The sequence below is a fragment of the Podarcis liolepis genome, assembly GCF_965112155.1.
Source record: "Podarcis liolepis genome assembly, chromosome: 1".
Taxonomy (NCBI): Eukaryota; Metazoa; Chordata; class Lepidosauria; order Squamata; family Lacertidae; genus Podarcis; species Podarcis liolepis.
Genome location: NC_139554.1, coordinates 31,667,505 through 31,684,073, shown reverse-complemented (window position 1 = coordinate 31,684,073; position 16,569 = coordinate 31,667,505). Strand labels below are relative to the sequence as shown.

General features: G+C 43.9%; 1 protein-coding gene across 3 annotated transcripts in view; it reads right to left on the bottom strand.

Annotated features, from left to right (window-relative positions):
* LTBP2 (latent transforming growth factor beta binding protein 2) overlaps positions 1-16,569 on the bottom strand; it is a 136,007-nt gene that overhangs the window by 54,519 nt on the left and 64,919 nt on the right. For all 3 annotated transcript variants that reach the window (XM_083505804.1, XM_083505803.1, XM_083505805.1), the window contains one exon: positions 4,945-5,019. In XM_083505804.1, coding sequence (XP_083361930.1) covers positions 4,945-5,019 — 75 coding nt within the window. The remainder of the gene's footprint in view (positions 1-4,944; positions 5,020-16,569) is intronic.

The window sequence follows — 16,569 nt, the reverse complement described above, 5'->3', positions numbered from 1 at the left end:
GCGCCCCCCCCCCACTTGGGGAGGATCCCAGGCATACTGTGTGGTCTCATTCCAGTGCTCACTGAGCCAAATGGCTCCGAGTGCCTAGGCAAGGCCTTCAGAGCCAGATTCTGGGCAAAATGTGGTCTGCCGGGCACACACTCCACAGTTGCCAGAAGGTGAACCAAGTGCAAACATAGCAAAGAGCTCCTAAAAATAGAAGGCTATATGCAGGGCATAGGGGAATGGAGGAGGCAGTGTAGCTTTTGAGTGCTGGATGAAAGAAGGCTAAGATCTCCCTGTCCATTAATAATAATAATAATAATAATAATAATAATAATAATAATAAATAATTTTATTTATACCCCGCCCTCCCCGGCCAGAACCGGGCTATGGGCAGCTAACATCAAAATATAAATACATTAAAACATAAAATTCAGCAATCGACTGAAATACAGCTTAAAATCGGATTAAAATCACATAAAATCAGATGGCAACCCGCAAATTATAACTATAAGGGTTGGGAGCCTTAAGTACTCACCAAACTCAGCAATTTATATGAGCCGGTGAGAAGAGTTAAAGTGGCCTCTTGTATGCAGGGTTCTGTAAGAAGAGAGGGGTCAGACTGGGCCCCGACCAAATGCCCTGCGGAACAGCTCCGTCTTGCAGGCCCTCCGGAAAGATGGCAAAGTCCTGTAGGGCCCTGGTCTCTTGCAGCAGAGCATTCCACCAGGCTGGGGCCAGGGCCGAAAAGCCCCTGGCTCTGGTCAAGGCCAGTCTAACCTCATTGAGGCCGGGGACCTCCAAGATGTTATTGTTTGTGGACTGTAAGGTCCTCCGTGGGGCATACCAGGAGAGGCGGTCCCGCAGGTACAAGGGTCCCAGGTTGTATAGGGCTTTGAAGGTTAGAACCAGGACCTTAAACCTGACCCTGTACTCCACCAGGAGCCAGTGCAGCTGATGTAGCACTGGGTGGATGTGGTCCCGTGGTGAGGACCCCGTAAGCAGTCTCGCCGCAGCATTCTGCACCCGCTGGAGTTTCTGGGTCAGCTTCATGGGCAGCCCCGCATAGAGCAAATTACAATAATCAAGCCTGGAGGTGACCATCGCATGTATCACAGTGGCTAGATCAGGGCGAGAGAGGTAAGGAACTAACTGCTTAACACGGCGGAGGTGGAAAAATGCCGCCTTTGCTGTAGCTGTAACCTGCGCCTCCATAGAAAGGGAGGTGTCGAGGGTTACACCCAGACTCCTGACAGAAGGTGCTGGCACTAATTGTGCCCCAGCAAGGGATGGGAGTTTGCCCCCCAACCCCATGTTGTCTTGATCCAACCAGAGGACCCTGTCTTTGAAGGATTTAGCTTCAACGGGCTCCTACGCAACCATCCAGCCACAGCTTCCAAACATCTGGTCAGTGTATCTGGGGCTGAATCAGGATGGCTGTCCATCAACAGATAAAGTTGGGTGTCATCAGCATATTGATGACAACCCAGCCCGATACTCCGAACAAGCTGGGCAAGGGGGCGCATAAAGATGTTAAAGAGCATCGGGGAGAGAATTGTGCCCTGTGGCACTCCACACACCAAGGGGTGCTGCGACGACAACTCCTCCCCTTGCGCCACTCTCTGTCCCCAGACTGACAGGAAAGAGTGCAGCCATTATAAGACTGTGCCCTGAATCCCCATGTCTGCAAGGTGGTGATTCAATAGTTCATGGTCAATCATGTCAAAGGCTGCTGACAGATCAAGAAGAATTAGCAGCCCAGACGTGCCTCGGTCCAGCTGCCTATGGAGATCATCTGTTAGGGCAACTAACAGTCCCATGTCCAGGGTGAAAGCCAGACTGGAATGGATCCAAGGCCGATGTTTCAACCAGAAACCTACCAAGCTGTTCGGCAGCCGCGCTCTCAATTACCTTACCCTGGTATGAAAGGTTCGAAACTGGACAGTAATTGGATAGATCTGAAGGATCTAATGATGTTTTCTTAAGAGCGGGCACACTACTTCAACTCCCCTGGGAATGCCCCCCCCCCGGGAATTACCAACTCATAAAGTAATGTAGTCCCCCATACATCTCTGATAAGAAAGCTGCATATGGTCAGTTCAAGTATGGAGTTAAACAGCCACTCCAATCCCACATTCATGTTGCGTCAATAATCAGGTTTGAGAGTATGCGCTTGCCAACTTAGTATGCCACTCATGCACAGAGTGCGACCTATTTATAAAGTCTGTCTCAGAAAGTGTCAATACCTAAATACATTATACCTCCCCTGCACTATATTTGTGAGGCCTGAAGATCACCAACCAGGAAATCAATCCCACTTTATATAAAACACAAGTTTAGATATTTGTGCTGTTAAAAAAAAAAAAAGTTAGGGCCCAAGAAACTCCCTGCCACAATAGCTCAGAGTTTGTCAATGTGGCCTTTGTGAGCACAGGTTCTAAAGCAGCAGGGCATATCAAAATGAATGTATGCAGCCCTGCCAATTAGAAAAGGGGTGGTAGTAATGGTAACAGAGTGGAATGGTAAGGACAGGCAATCATGGTTTACAAATCAGCTATGAGCCAGAAAGGTTGAGACCCACAGAATTGTGGTGATTTTCTAATCAGTTCAATATGAGAGGAATTCCATGCTAAAGGAAACATGTCAAGAGAACATCCATCAATGGAATTGCACAAATCCAAGCTAAGACTCTGCATTACGCCAGCCAAGTAGAATCTCACAGCTTATTGTAAGGGGGGAGATCATAGAGAAAGAACGACGACATTCCTGCCACCACTATGAGGAGACACTGGGCTTTACGCTTTGAACAGCATCTGGAATCTGCACTAAGAACAAGTAAAAATTCTCAGAGAGGCCCAGCCCAATGCCAATTTCATCTTAAGATGCATTAGCAAAAATGTAAGAGGTATACAGCCCTCATTTGACCTAAAGCAAAAGGAATTTTGAAAGCAAGGATCCATCTGTGCTATGGCTTCGAAGCAGAACCAACCAGCATTCACCCAGTGTGCATCCGGTCACATACAAACTTTTGCAAGCATTTATATGCACATTTACCGCAATGATATGCATTTCAAACATATTGTTTTGTGGGAGAACTACTTCGTAAAATTCAGAGAAGTGTAAATTTTGAAAGATAGCTGTGTTTCAGTTTGTATATTGGTTTGAGAACTGCAAATTAGGTCATTTTATATTAAAGTACAAACAAATCAAATTTCTCCTCCATCCATAATCCTCCATTACTCTACAGAGCACATTCCAGCTCTTGGAACCATATATAAACCATTGGTATGGATATAAAATTGTATGACCCATCTCATACACTTATGTAATAAGATGCTCAGAGTACCAGCATTATCTGGTGTCAGCAGCATCTTTTGTGGGGACACTTTCCTCACCCAACTTCTTCCCTACATAGATTCAGAAGGCCTGCAGAGTTTTCATTTTTAGGAGATCAGTTACTTAATTTTCTTGTGGGCATTTGGAGAGACATGAATTTTATTCCAGACTTAAGCGTAAGTGTTTCATAACTGTTATTTACCCTGCTTATAGTTATTGTTAACTAATTTTATTGCACTAACAAGATGGTATTGTTTTAAATTGTTGCATTAACTGCCCCGAGGCTTTTCAAAGCATGTGGCAGGATGTACATTAAAAAAATAAATTAATAACAGATTTCCCCACACCTGTTCACTTTCACTTTTAAACCTTCCTCTCAACACCTCCTACACAAATAAAACTGCTACAGCTAAGATTGCTTTAGGGTATAAGAAACATAATCCTTTTTCAAAACAACCACCAGAAAACATTTACCTAGAACACACCCTGCAGTTGGGAGGTTATATTAATTATAAACTCATCAAAGGCAAAGATATGTATCAGCATATATTTCTCTACAGAATGGAAGATTCTGTATCTGTTGTAGGGCAGTGTTTATCTTATCACAGGACCAAGTAAGGCAAATGTTTGTACATTGGCACTGCTGATAATTGAATGAAGATGAGTGTCAAGGGGTAAAAGAGCAATTAGAATACATAATAATGTGACTAGATGTTTCTGCTCTTTGTAAGTAGAGATGTAGGGTTTTGGGTTGTAATTAAGCAAGTAATCATGGGACAGATCATTTTTGCATATAATGAGTGGAATCCAACACAGCACTAATTCTCTTGTTCCATGCATCCCCTAACTCAGTTCCAGAGATTCCCTCAACCCTCTGGCACAGATTTGGGGGAGGGCATGGGGCTATTAGCCGGGGGACTATGTTGTTGTTGTTTAGTCGTTTAGTCGTGTCCGACTCTTCATGGCCCCATGGACCAGAACACGCCAGGCACTCCTGTCTCCCACTGTCTCCCGCAGTTTGGTCAAACTCATGTTAGTAGCTTCGAGAACACTGTACAACCATCTCGTCCTCTGTCGTCCCCTTCTCCTTGTGCCCTCCATGTTTCCCTCCCTTTTCCAGGGAGTCTTCTCTTCTCATGAGGTGGCCAAAGTATTGGAGCCTCAGCTTCAGAATCTGCCCTTCCAGTGAGCACTCAGGGCTGATTTCCTTAAGAATGGATAGGTTTGGTCTTCTTGCAGTCCATGGGACTCTCAAGAGTCTCCTCCCAGCACCATAATTCAAAAGCATCAATTCTTCAACGATCAGCCTTCTTTATGGTCCAAGCCAGGGGACTATGTCCTACCTCTAATGTCATTATGCCTCTGAATACCAGTTACTGCGAATCTCAGGTGGACAGAATGCTGCTGTGCTCATGTCCTGCCTAGGGTTTCCCACAGGAATCTGGTTGGTCATTGTGAATACAGGATGCTGGACTAGATGGGCCATTGGCCTAATTCAGCAAACTCTTCTTATGCTCTTAGGATCCTGCTGCACAAGCAGAAACCTTTGTGCTGACATGACACAGTAGCTGAATAACACCCAGTACAGTACCTGTGAAAGGGGATGAGAAAAAGTTTCACACTTACCTTGGCAGTGGCTCCGATTCAACCTTTTATATCCCTGTGGGCATTCAACTTGCCCATTTTCAAACACTGGGTGAGCTAGATGGAGAGGAGAAAAGAAAAGAAAGCCTTATCAAGGGTGAAAAATCCAGGGTACAAGGCTATATTCAAGTTGTGTCAAATCTGAAAGGCTACGGGATTTGGCTGGAAGCCCCACTAAACTGCTAAAACTCAGGCAATGCTTCTGCCACAAGAGATACACCAGGCGACCTGGCCAGACAGATTGATGGAATAACCAAAACAGGGAAGAGTCATAGGCAAGAAATGGGTGCCATAGGGGAGGAGCATACTATATTCCTTATGCTCCTATTGGCAGCTCAGGTTTAAACTAGTCCTGGACCCGAGACTAATGATATCCCTCCTATTGACTTCAATGGGGGGGGGGGAGGAATTTTAAAATAGCTGCATTGATGACCACCATGCCCACATTGCACTGGCAGACCATAGAGTATGATGTAACTCAGCACCTAATTGCACCATAACGTCTCCAGGATATAAACCATACCTAGGGGAACCACAACTCAGATGACCGGACAACTAGTATGAGTCTCTCTCTTCCTCTGATCTCATCCCATGTAATGCTTTACTTAAGAGCTCACAAGGAGGAACAGGGAGAAATAGCATTTAGCATGAAGAGGGAGCACTTTGCACAAAACGTCTCTTCTCCAGAACGCACCCAGCAACTTGAGAACTTTGCTAAAACCTATCTTCCTAGAACTCTAAAAAGTATTCTGCCTAGAGACTTCAAGCACAAATACCCAACGTGAAAGCACAATTGCTGTGATTGCCTTCCGTGTCTTCCTTGGTTTGCAATATGTGAATACTGTGTTCTGTCTGGTCTGAACTGCAATGCTCTAACACTGGTACAGTATCCCCAACAGTGTGGAACAGATTCTCCCCCACACAAAGAAGGCACTTATTCCCAAATGCTGGTAAGCCCTCTGTTGGCAAAGACCAGGTATTCTATTCCAACAACTGGAACCGATGGCCAAACACTCATGAGAATGTTTATCTTGCAGGATGAAAGCTCTGATATATGCAGTGGAACAAGGGAATCGTCCACACTTCCGCTTGCCCTGCTGCTCCCCCCCTGGGAAAACCCACTGTTTACCGCTGAATCAGAGCAAACGTCAGTATCTGTTTCTCTGGATTGATATTTGCTCTGATTTAGCGCTAAAGACCATGTTTTCAGGGGGAAGTGGTTGGACAAAGGCAAAGCCGCCTGGACTTGTGCTTTCTAGGCACAGGACAAGCAGAAGTGTTGACAAGTCCAAGGTTTGCCACAAACACAGGGCAGAATTCAACTAAGTAAGTTTTGCTAGCAGGAGCCTGTGCAAGTGATCCTGCTGGGGCAGCAGGGCTCTCCCCTATTGAGGCATGGAGAGATTGCACCAGTGACAACATTTGTGACAAGTGATGTCATTTGTGGTGACAAAATTCCATGGCTCCTGCTTAAACAACCTGAGAATTGCTCTTTTGCAATGGGAAAAAAATGTTCATATAAATATTTTTTTTAAAAAAATGAGGTAAAATAATCCTTATTCTTTGAGGATTAAGCAGTCCCCTGCTGTCACCACCCAAGCATAGGAGCACCCATGACGTAATAACTGGTTACGTCTTCCTGTCGTGTGTTTACTGCCATATTTGGAGACTTGTCTCTCCTTCACAGTTTACCTCAACAAACACCAATGTTGCCAGGTTGTGAAGCAGCTCTTAATAAAAATAAATTGTAGAAGTCTGAACATCAGGCACAGCTTCCAGAGGCTATGCATAGCTCCAACTATTGAACTGAATTAGGCAAAGGTAATAGCGCAGCTTTCACAGAGGTTAGAAATAATAGGATCTTAGTGAGGGGATTAGTTAAGTGGCAACAAATAACCTCTTAAGGTAGCTATTATTGCTACCCACATCAACTCTGAATTATCTGTTAAGAACAGTGACAGAAATTACTCTCACTCACCTGAAAGTAATTTTGTGGCTGAGATTAGAGGACCTAAATGTTTGCTCCACTGAGAATGATTGTGCCTAAATAACGAATAGTAATATTTCCGAACACTTTACTTTGCCCTTTAGATGACCAGAGTACGTTCATTTGCTCCGTGGACCCTAATACAGATTTCACTGCGATTGTTTCTATTTCTGAATTTAATAATGTAACAAAACTGAGAGGATTGACATTACTAGTCTAGAGGATATGAGGCAGCTGGCTCTTTTAAATATGTTCTCTGCTTAAAGGGCTGTAAAACATTTTTCTAAAAATGAACCATATCTTAATTAAAGCAGTGATGGTTGATATTTCAGCGTTTGTACATCTGTACTTTTAACAGTTGTATAGATGAGGGAATGTTGGCAGGTACGGCTTGCCAGGTTGCTGTGCTGAAGGGTTTGGAAAAGCTTCACCTGCCAGAATTCCCTCATCTGTGCAACATTTAAAGGTACTGGATCCCTAAAGTTGAAAGATTGGTTTTCAGTTTCCCATTAATATTTTTGAGAAGAGCTGAAATGGAAGAGCATGAGGAGGATCGGGAACAATGTGTTGCAGTGTGGAGTGCTCCTGTTCACTGCCCTCAAGTGCCCTCATCAGTCAGCAATGGTGATTGGTGCCCATTGGGACTGGTGGGACAAAAGGCAGGGAGACCAACAAGAGGTGGAGCCAATGTCAATGAGAGGCAGAGCTATTCCCTGAATGATCGTAAGTAGGACACGATGCAGGTGGAGGCTGGCTGAGGACATTCTTTTGTGCTGTGTTTCTAGGCACAGACTCAGTTTCTGAGCATTTCTCCCACCCCACTGGTACTTTCCCCATGAAAACCCGCTCTTTACTGCTGAATCGGAGCAAATAGCAATCCACGGAAAACCTGAAGCGTTGTTTGTTCCAATTCAGTGTTACAGAGCAGGTTTTCCTAGGGAAAGGGCTGGGGCAAAAGAAAAGAGATATGGATGCGGGTGATGCTGTGGGTTAAACCACAGAGCCTAGGACTTGCCAATCAGAAGGTCGGCGGTGTGAGTCCCCACGACGGGGTGAGCTCCCGTTCCTCGGTCCCAGCTCCTGCCAACCTAGCAGTTCGAAAGCACGTCAAAGTGCAAGTTGATAAATAGATACCGCTCCGGTGGGAAGGTAAACAGCGTTTCCGTGCGCTGTTCTGGTTCACCAAAAGCAGCTTAGTCATGCCGGCTCCCTCGGCTAGTAAAGCGAGATGTGCACTGCAACCCCAGAGTGGTCCGCGACTGGACCTAATGGTCAAGGGTCCCTTTACCTTTACTTTTACCTTTATGGAGCTTTAATGCTCAGACCTGTGTCTAGAAAGTGTTACATTGTCTAGAGCAGACCGAGCACTCTGGAGGAGGCAGCCACTGAACCTGCAATGCACATTGTGCACACATCGCGCACACGTCATGCGCGATGGGCCTCCTCAACACTGAGGGGGCCGGCTGCCTTCCAACAAATATTGAGGGGGACAGGGTGTCTTGGCACACCTGGCAAAAGGTAAGAGTGGATGAGCCCTGAGGTTGGTGGGGCACTGAACCATTTGCCCTAATTGACCAGGTCCCATTGTCAGTCAACTATTTAAACAGCAAGCCTGCTAGCAGCCTCATACCCAGTGTTGCTCAGGAATTCTAAGAAACCCCGGGAAAGTCAGTGGAGTTTTGAAATCAGTGGTTAAAATCGGTACAGTTTTGAAAGGTTCAGTCTGGCATCTTGATTCAAAATGGCATCTAACTGTATCCAGACAGATGGAAACCATCTCCTAGATCTCAAGAGCCATCATTTAAAACAATATGGTTCTGAACTATTAAGAGGTGTCCAAATGCGTAATGAAAAGACCACTTTCCAAAATATATAGCAGAAGATGTTGGTTTGATGCTAGTTTAACAAGCATGGCTGCTCCCAGAGAATGTTGGGGACTGTAATTTGATCAGGGGAGATTACCTCTTTTAAACTCTCTCACATTCCCATTAACAGAGTAAATGGCTATTAAAAGAAATTTAATTCTGTGGTATACATAAGGTTTGTCCTGGGACCAGAATTTTGGGACTTCAGAGAATGAGCTGGGCTTTCTGACCAGGATTCCTAAGATATGTTGTAGCCCTTCTAAAAGCTTAGCTTTGTTCACAGATTCTGTAGAACATGTTACCAACACGGGGTGGGGGGGGGAGGCCTCCTCAATAATCATTGTGAAAGAAAATGGTATGGGGAAAGGATCACAGAGAAACTCCAGTATTGCCAGTTCCTCAGTGGCTTAGCTATACTTTCTCTTGCCCCACTGCTTTCCCCAAGAGAAAACGACTCTTTAGTGTTCCATCGGAGCGAACAGCAATTCAGGTTTTCTTCAGGTTGACATTTAGCACTAAAGAGCGGGTTTTCCCTGGGAAAGGAAAGGAGCAATAGGGAAACCGCTCAGGGCTGTACTTAGAAAGCACAGGGGAAGCAGAAAGCCATTTGGAACTGTGCTTTCTAGACAGGTGACAAGCGGAAGTGTTGATGACCCCATGATGAGTTCCCAAGCATTCCAATACACTTTGTAATGCACTTTGCCTTCTAGTCAGGAAGGTACATCTAACGATCTGAAACGCCTTCATAACTCATAAATCATATGCCTTTTTAAAATGTGGGGGGTTTTAGGAGGGGGTTATTGGGTTGTTGTTTTTATTCTGATTATATATTTTGCGGTTTTATATTCTGACTTTGTTCTGTGAACTGCCCAGAGACCTTTGGGTATATAAGTTCAATAAATAAATAATAAATAACTAAAATTCAGTTTCCGGCTCTTCTACAAACTTCTGGTGATATCTTAGGCAATTTCATTAGCTTCCTCCACACTTGCCATTCTTGAGTATTGAATGGGAATTTTGTCATTTCCCCGTTTTAGGGATATTTTCCCCCCCAGGGTTTAAGATGCTCATACATGGTTGTCATGGGATCTCTGAAGGGAAAATGTATGATTCTCAATCCTTTTCCTCTATAGCAGCACTCTAAGTGTCACAGCGATAAGCAGACAAGAGGATACGGTGAGATTATGTGACACCATCATGAGAGGCATAATTTTCCGGGTGGGGGTGTGGTTATGACAAGTTCCCAATCTTTCTTATACTTCCTGGCTCACTGCTGGTCAAACTCTGAACCTTCAACAATTTGACTCTGAGGACTGTGAATGTGGACTTTTCATATGGCTTTAAATCCTTATTAAATATTCTTTTAAAGTTGTAAAGATTTTTATTGTAAAGTAAAGAAATATTATTTGAATTTCTCCCAATTTCCCATGGCAAATGGTTTTAATATTAATTCAAAAGCTCTGGGGTTATGAGTGATTTTAGAAAAGAATTATTACTTTTCCCATGATAAATATGGATTAGGCCTCCAGTATTCTAAAAAAAAATATGTCTCTGGTGCTATATGGCTGGATAATATGCAAAAGGACAAAGGATATAATATCCATGAGGCTGGATAGTTCAACTGGAAGAGCATGACACTCTTAATCCCAGGATTGCTGGTTTGAGCCCCATGTTGAGTGAAAAAATCCTGGATTGCATGTGGTTGGACAAGATGACCCTCGTGGTCCCTTCCACCTCTTCAAATCTATGATTCTATGACTGTGGTTTGCAGGAGCATGTCCCTTGCTTCCTACACACAGGCACTTCATGCAGTGGGGGAAATGGCACCTGCCGCATCATGAGCATATATAGCATGCAAGCTGACTTCATTGAATGACCAAAAATACCCCGGTCAAGTGCAGAATTAAGACACAGGGATAGGGCAATTTGCAGTTCAGTGGTACCTCGGGTTAAGAACTTAATTCGTTCTGGAGGTTTGTTCTTAACCTGAAACTGTTCTTAACTTGAAGCACCACTTTAGCTAATGGGGCCTCCCGCTGCCGCCGCATGATTTCTGTTCTAATCCTGAAGAAAAGTTCTTAACCTGAGGTACTATTTCTGGGTTAGCGGAGTCTGTAACCTGAAGTGTCTGTAACCTGAAGCATCGGTAACCCGAGGTACCACTGTATTATCCTATGCATATTTGCAGGGCAGGGGCAGGGAGTTAGACACTCATAATTCTGTAAATCAACAATGGGGAATCTTCAGCCTTCCAGATACTGTGTTATTGGACTCCCAACTCCCATCTGCCCCACTCAGCGTGGCCAATAGTCCTAAGAGCAGTAGTCCAGCAACATTTGAAGGGCCATTGGTTCCCCATCTTTACTGTAAAGGACAGCAGGCAGCCTGAAGTTACAAAAATCTATGCATACACAGTAATATTTACTTTCAAGAAGAGGGATGCAAATCCCAACATCAGCACCACCACCACTCCAGACCAATGCCACATGTGAAAGTAGGATTTTACTTCTCCTCACAACCCCCCACAGTGAATTTCAGATTATTATTATTATACTGCTTGATGCTTACTTTCAGATGTTGCCATTACATGAGGCAGGGATAGTGAGCTTTCAGCTCTCCAGATGTTGCTGGACTACAGTTCCCAGTGTCCCTGACCACTGATCATACTGACTGAGGCTGATGGGAGTTGGAGTCCAAAAACGATACAGAGGGCCATCTCTGACCTAAGAAATCATGTTCAAGCAGTACCATTTTTAATCTTAGTCAAACAAGTTTCTCTTTTAGACAGCTTGACATCCTCTCTTTCTGTTTGGAGTATTGACATGCAAAGAGTTGGCCATGTGCAGGTTATTCGTGGCCATGATATGTAATGGCTTGCAATTTGGAAGCTGTTTGGACAAACTAGGCAATTAACTGTTCAAAGTACATGGAATGTGAGCCACACCCACCTGCCAAGGTGTGAAAATGGAAATAAGTTTTGCCTGCTCTGTGCAAACAGCCTGGTGAGTTATTTGGGGAGCATTTGGAATGAAGAGATTGTGAATCTAGTTCTTGCTATGTGCTTATTGGTATGGTCTCCTAATACCTGCTTACTTGCTTACTCTGTGCAAGTACAGTGGTGCCTCGCAAGACGAAATTAATCTGTTCCGCGAGTCTCTTCATCTTGCGGTTTTCTCGTCTTGCGAAGCACGGCTATTAGCGGCTTAGCGGCTATTAACGGCTTAGCGGCTTTAAGAAAAAGGAAACAAACTCGCAAGAACTCACAAGACGTTTCGTCTTGCGAAGCAAGCCCATAGGGAAATTCGTCTTGCGGAACGACTCAAAAAACGGAAAACTCTTTCGTCTTGCGCGTTTTTCGTCTTGCGAGGCATTCGTCTTGTGAGGTACCACTGTAGTTATGATAAAGCTATCCTAAGTGCCCAATGCTATCTCTTCCAAAGCAAATTGGCCCTGTAAAAGCGGATGAACTTTCCAGCATTGGTGCTAGATTGAGACACTTTCACAAATTAAGCAAAAAGTTAAATATGCCCCTAGAGGCTAGAGGAAGGGAAATTGTGCCCATTCTGGTATAGGCTGACCTTTTCACATTGCCTCTTGCTGAAGCCAGCTCTGTCCACTCCCGGGAGAATCAGGAACATTAACCAGCAAGCTAAACTGCAGTATTGTTTTTTTAAATAATCACTTCTACTAAATGACAATCTCTATTGAATCTGGAGTAAAATCCCAGACCAGAAAAAGGCAAATTGCTCCTCACCACATTGTTCATGACAATATGCTGAAGTAGTATGGGCTCAACGGTAGTATATACACATAATACATTTAGAGCACATTTGAAAGGCAATACCCCCCCCAAAAAATATATATATATTGGGAACTGGGGTTTGTTAAGCATGCTTGGAATTGTAGTTATGCGAAGGATAAGCAACAGTTTTCAGGATTTTAGAGGAAGTGTGTGCGGGGTTTAAATATACAGTATAGTGCATATGCAGCCTAAGACTTGCCCAAGCCCTGCAGGAAGAGTCCATCAGCTTAAATGGTTATTTTCAAAAGTCCACACTGCCAGTTTCCAACTACTGTTAATGTCAGGTGTTGCCAAAACTGTGCAGTAACGGCACCTGTGACTGCCTTTCCAAAGCACTCTGCTTATGTGGGATTTTTTTTTTTCGTCCTGGTGGCACGTGATAAGGGAAATGAAAGTGGAAGGAATGACACAGGCTCCTGATTAGGTGCTGGAGTAACAGCCCAGGGCTCATTTATTACCTTCCCCCTGCTTTTTTACAAGGTTCTCACAGTCTTGGCTACACATGGTTTCCTGACTCACTGTAGTCAATTTTAAATAGTTGCTTAAAATAGGTCTATGGGTTTTTTTATTAAAAAAAAATAGCTGGCAACATGCACAATTAAACCTCTCAAAACCTTTTTTTTTATAGGCGAGTATAAGTAAGCCAATAAATTCCAGGAAAACTCCAGCACCATGTTTTTCAAGTGAACTGAAGTGATTTTTTTTAAAAAGGAAATGTAGGACAGATGCAGGAGTAAAGGTGGGATTATTAATGCACAGCACAATCATGCTTGCTTATTCAGTGAGAAGCAAGTCTCACTGCGTAGAGTTTTGATCTCTACATCCTGAAAATAATATTTGAGTGCAGGGAGGGGGGAGGGAAAGTGAAAATCTGGACGGAAAGGTTGTTGAACTATTTTGGTTTTGCCCAAAGTTACTGAGCAAATAATTTTCTCTCTCTCTTTTTGCAGACCCTCCAAGTGTCCCTGTTTTCCAGGGACAGGGACAGTCCCGGATTTACAGAAGACGTCCCAGTTTCTGATTTCATCTCATAATGTCCCACTTTTTGTTGTTGTTGTTGTTGTTTAGTTGTTTAGTTATGTCCGACACTTAGTCGGACCCCGTGGACTAGAGCACACCTGGCACTCCTATCTTCCACTACCTCCAGCAGTTTGGTCAAACTCATGCTGGCAGCTTTGAGAACACTGCCCAACCATCTTGTCCTAGGTCATCCCCTTCTTTTTGTGCCCTCAATCTTTCCCAACATCAGGGTCTTTTCCAGGGAGTCATCTCTTCTCATGAGGTGGCCAAAGTATTGGAGTCTCAGCTTCAGGATCTGTCCTTCCAGTGAGCGCTCAGGGCTGATTTCCTTCAGAATGGACAGGTTTGATCTTCTAGCAGTCCATGGGACTCTCAAGAGTCTCCTCCAGCACCATAATTCAAAAGCATCAATTCTTCGGCGATCAGCCTTCTTTATGGTCCAGCCCTCACTTCCATACATCACTACTGGGAAAACCATAGCTTTAACTATATGGACCTTTGTTGGCAAGGTGATGTCTCTGCTTTTTAAGATGCTGTCTAGGTTTGTCATCGCTCTTCTCCCAAGAAGCAGGCGTCTTTTAATTTCATGACTGCTGTCACCATCTGCAGTGATCATGGAGCCCAAGAAAGTAGCATCTCTCGCTGCCTCCATTTCTTCCCCTTCTATTTGCCAGGAGGTGATGGGATCAGTGGCCATGATCTTAGTTTTTTTGATGTTGAGCTTCAGACCATATTTTACGCTCTCCTCTTTCACCCTCATTAAGAGGGATGCCCCTATTTTCATTGGAGAAATGTTGGAGGGTATGCAAGCATGCTACAAATCATGCTCACAGTATGAGATGGTGCCACTGTAATATACACCGCAGTGTGCTTGCCACCCCATGCTTTGAATTGGTTTTGCTTCTAGTAAAAAAACACACCCCGAGGTGCTAGACAGTGCTAGAGAGGCCTGATTCTCCAACTCCCATCCAGAAGTGCCACAAACCACTGCTGCTTGCACGATTTGTGACACTGATCTATGCCACAAATTAGACACCTATAATCTAGACCACCATTCAAACACAACCTCAGCTACTGAAGCATCTCCTTCCATACATATGAAGTCACCATTTAGTCAACGGTGGTCCAAAAAGAGTGAAGTCATTAAAACCAAAAGCCAGGTTTGAAGGAGAATTGCAGCTGACCTTCTCATTCCCTTCATTCCAAACAGACTGATCCTGCGGCTCTGGATTCCTGGATTTGGATGTGATATAAGGAAGGAGAACAAAGTCACTTCAAGCAAACAGGTCAGATGTTCTGACTAAGCACAGCCAGTGACTGCATCTGCAGAGGCAGCCAGAAAGGATTAGGACTTCTCAACTCTCTCTCTCTCTGTGTGTGTTTATAATTCTCTCCAGAAAGAGGAAATGTGGCTTAGACTAACAGGCATCTGAGAGATCCTTCCTTGGGGGAAAGTGGGATATCAGCCCTGCCTGAAGACTTGGCTGAAGGTTAAAATGATGTAACCTGTAAGCCTTACTTTACTGCCAGATCTGCAAACAGTAGGCTTTGTTTCAAGCACCGGCACTCTGCAGGTGGCTAAAGCCAGGGCCTCCACCTACTGCCGGGACAGTAACCTATTCCCCTAGTGTCCATTCAGTGCCATGTCAGTCTCTGTTATGTCTACAAGCAAACAACGATCCCAAGCTGAGAGAAGGGGAAAGATTTGTCATTTTATTGGGGGATTAGACACAATTAGAAGCCTAGAAACACGGGAGAAAGTACACCATTCAGAGTCTTAAACTTGAGACTCCTGTGGTCATAGCAACGCATCGCATGAGCTCCACAAAGGCATTCATAAAAGATGAACAAAAATGAAGAAAAGATAATTCACTGGATAGGTAGTCCATTGTGCTGGCTTTCAAGCTGTGGAAAAGATTTCATTTCCATATATTTCATACGCTGCATCAGTAGATAAACAAAATAACAACACCATTGCTTACAAATACAAATGGAGGTTTGGCAGGCACCTTCATTATACACCTATACGTTCCTCTTCACCCAGGCCTGGTTGACACCAGATGCCCTTTTAAATGTGTTGTGGGAGGGGGGAATTATTGGTTTGTTTTTGTCCTTATTTTTATTATGTATTATTGTAAATTTATGGTATGTTGTGAACTGCCCTGAGATCCATGGATGATATACAAATTTAATACATAATACATTTATAAACAATAAACAAATAAACTCATCTCCTACAGTCTGGAATTAATTTGTACCCTGAAAAGACTTCCTGTGGCTTTTTCTTTCTGATAGCAATTCTCCACCCCTTTCGTTGCTTTGAGTTGTTGTGGTTATGATTATGATTATTATTACTACTACTACAACTACTATTATTTCAAAAAGAACAAAACTGGCATCTTGATTATTTCAGATAACTAATGAAACTGTATCATCCAGTCATAATGTACTTTTTCATCCTGATTCTCTGCCTTGTAGCAGTAAGTGCACTAAAGGTTCTGCATCTAAACCAGGGACCCATTGTGTAACTCCTGCAGGAAGAAACCTGACAGAGAAATGGCAAAAAAATGTGCAGGCAGGAACAGTCTCTCAACTTATAAACAGTGTCGCAGGTCTATGCTACCACCAGGTTTCTCAGTTTTAAGTCAGTGTTCCAAACGTTGGACCACTTGACTTTCCAAGTTGGACAAAATAATATACAGTGGTGCCCCACAAGACGAATGCCTCGCAAGACAGAAAACTCGCTAGACGAAAGAGTTTTCCGTTTTGGAGGTGCTTCGCAAAACAAATTTCCTATGGGCTTGCTTCGCAAGATGACAATGCCTTGTAAGTTCCTGCGGGGTTTTTTTCCTCCCCCACTTTTTCTAAGACGCTAAACCGCTTATCAGCTGATCCGATCAGCAGATAAGCCGCTAAAAGCCGCTAATAGCACT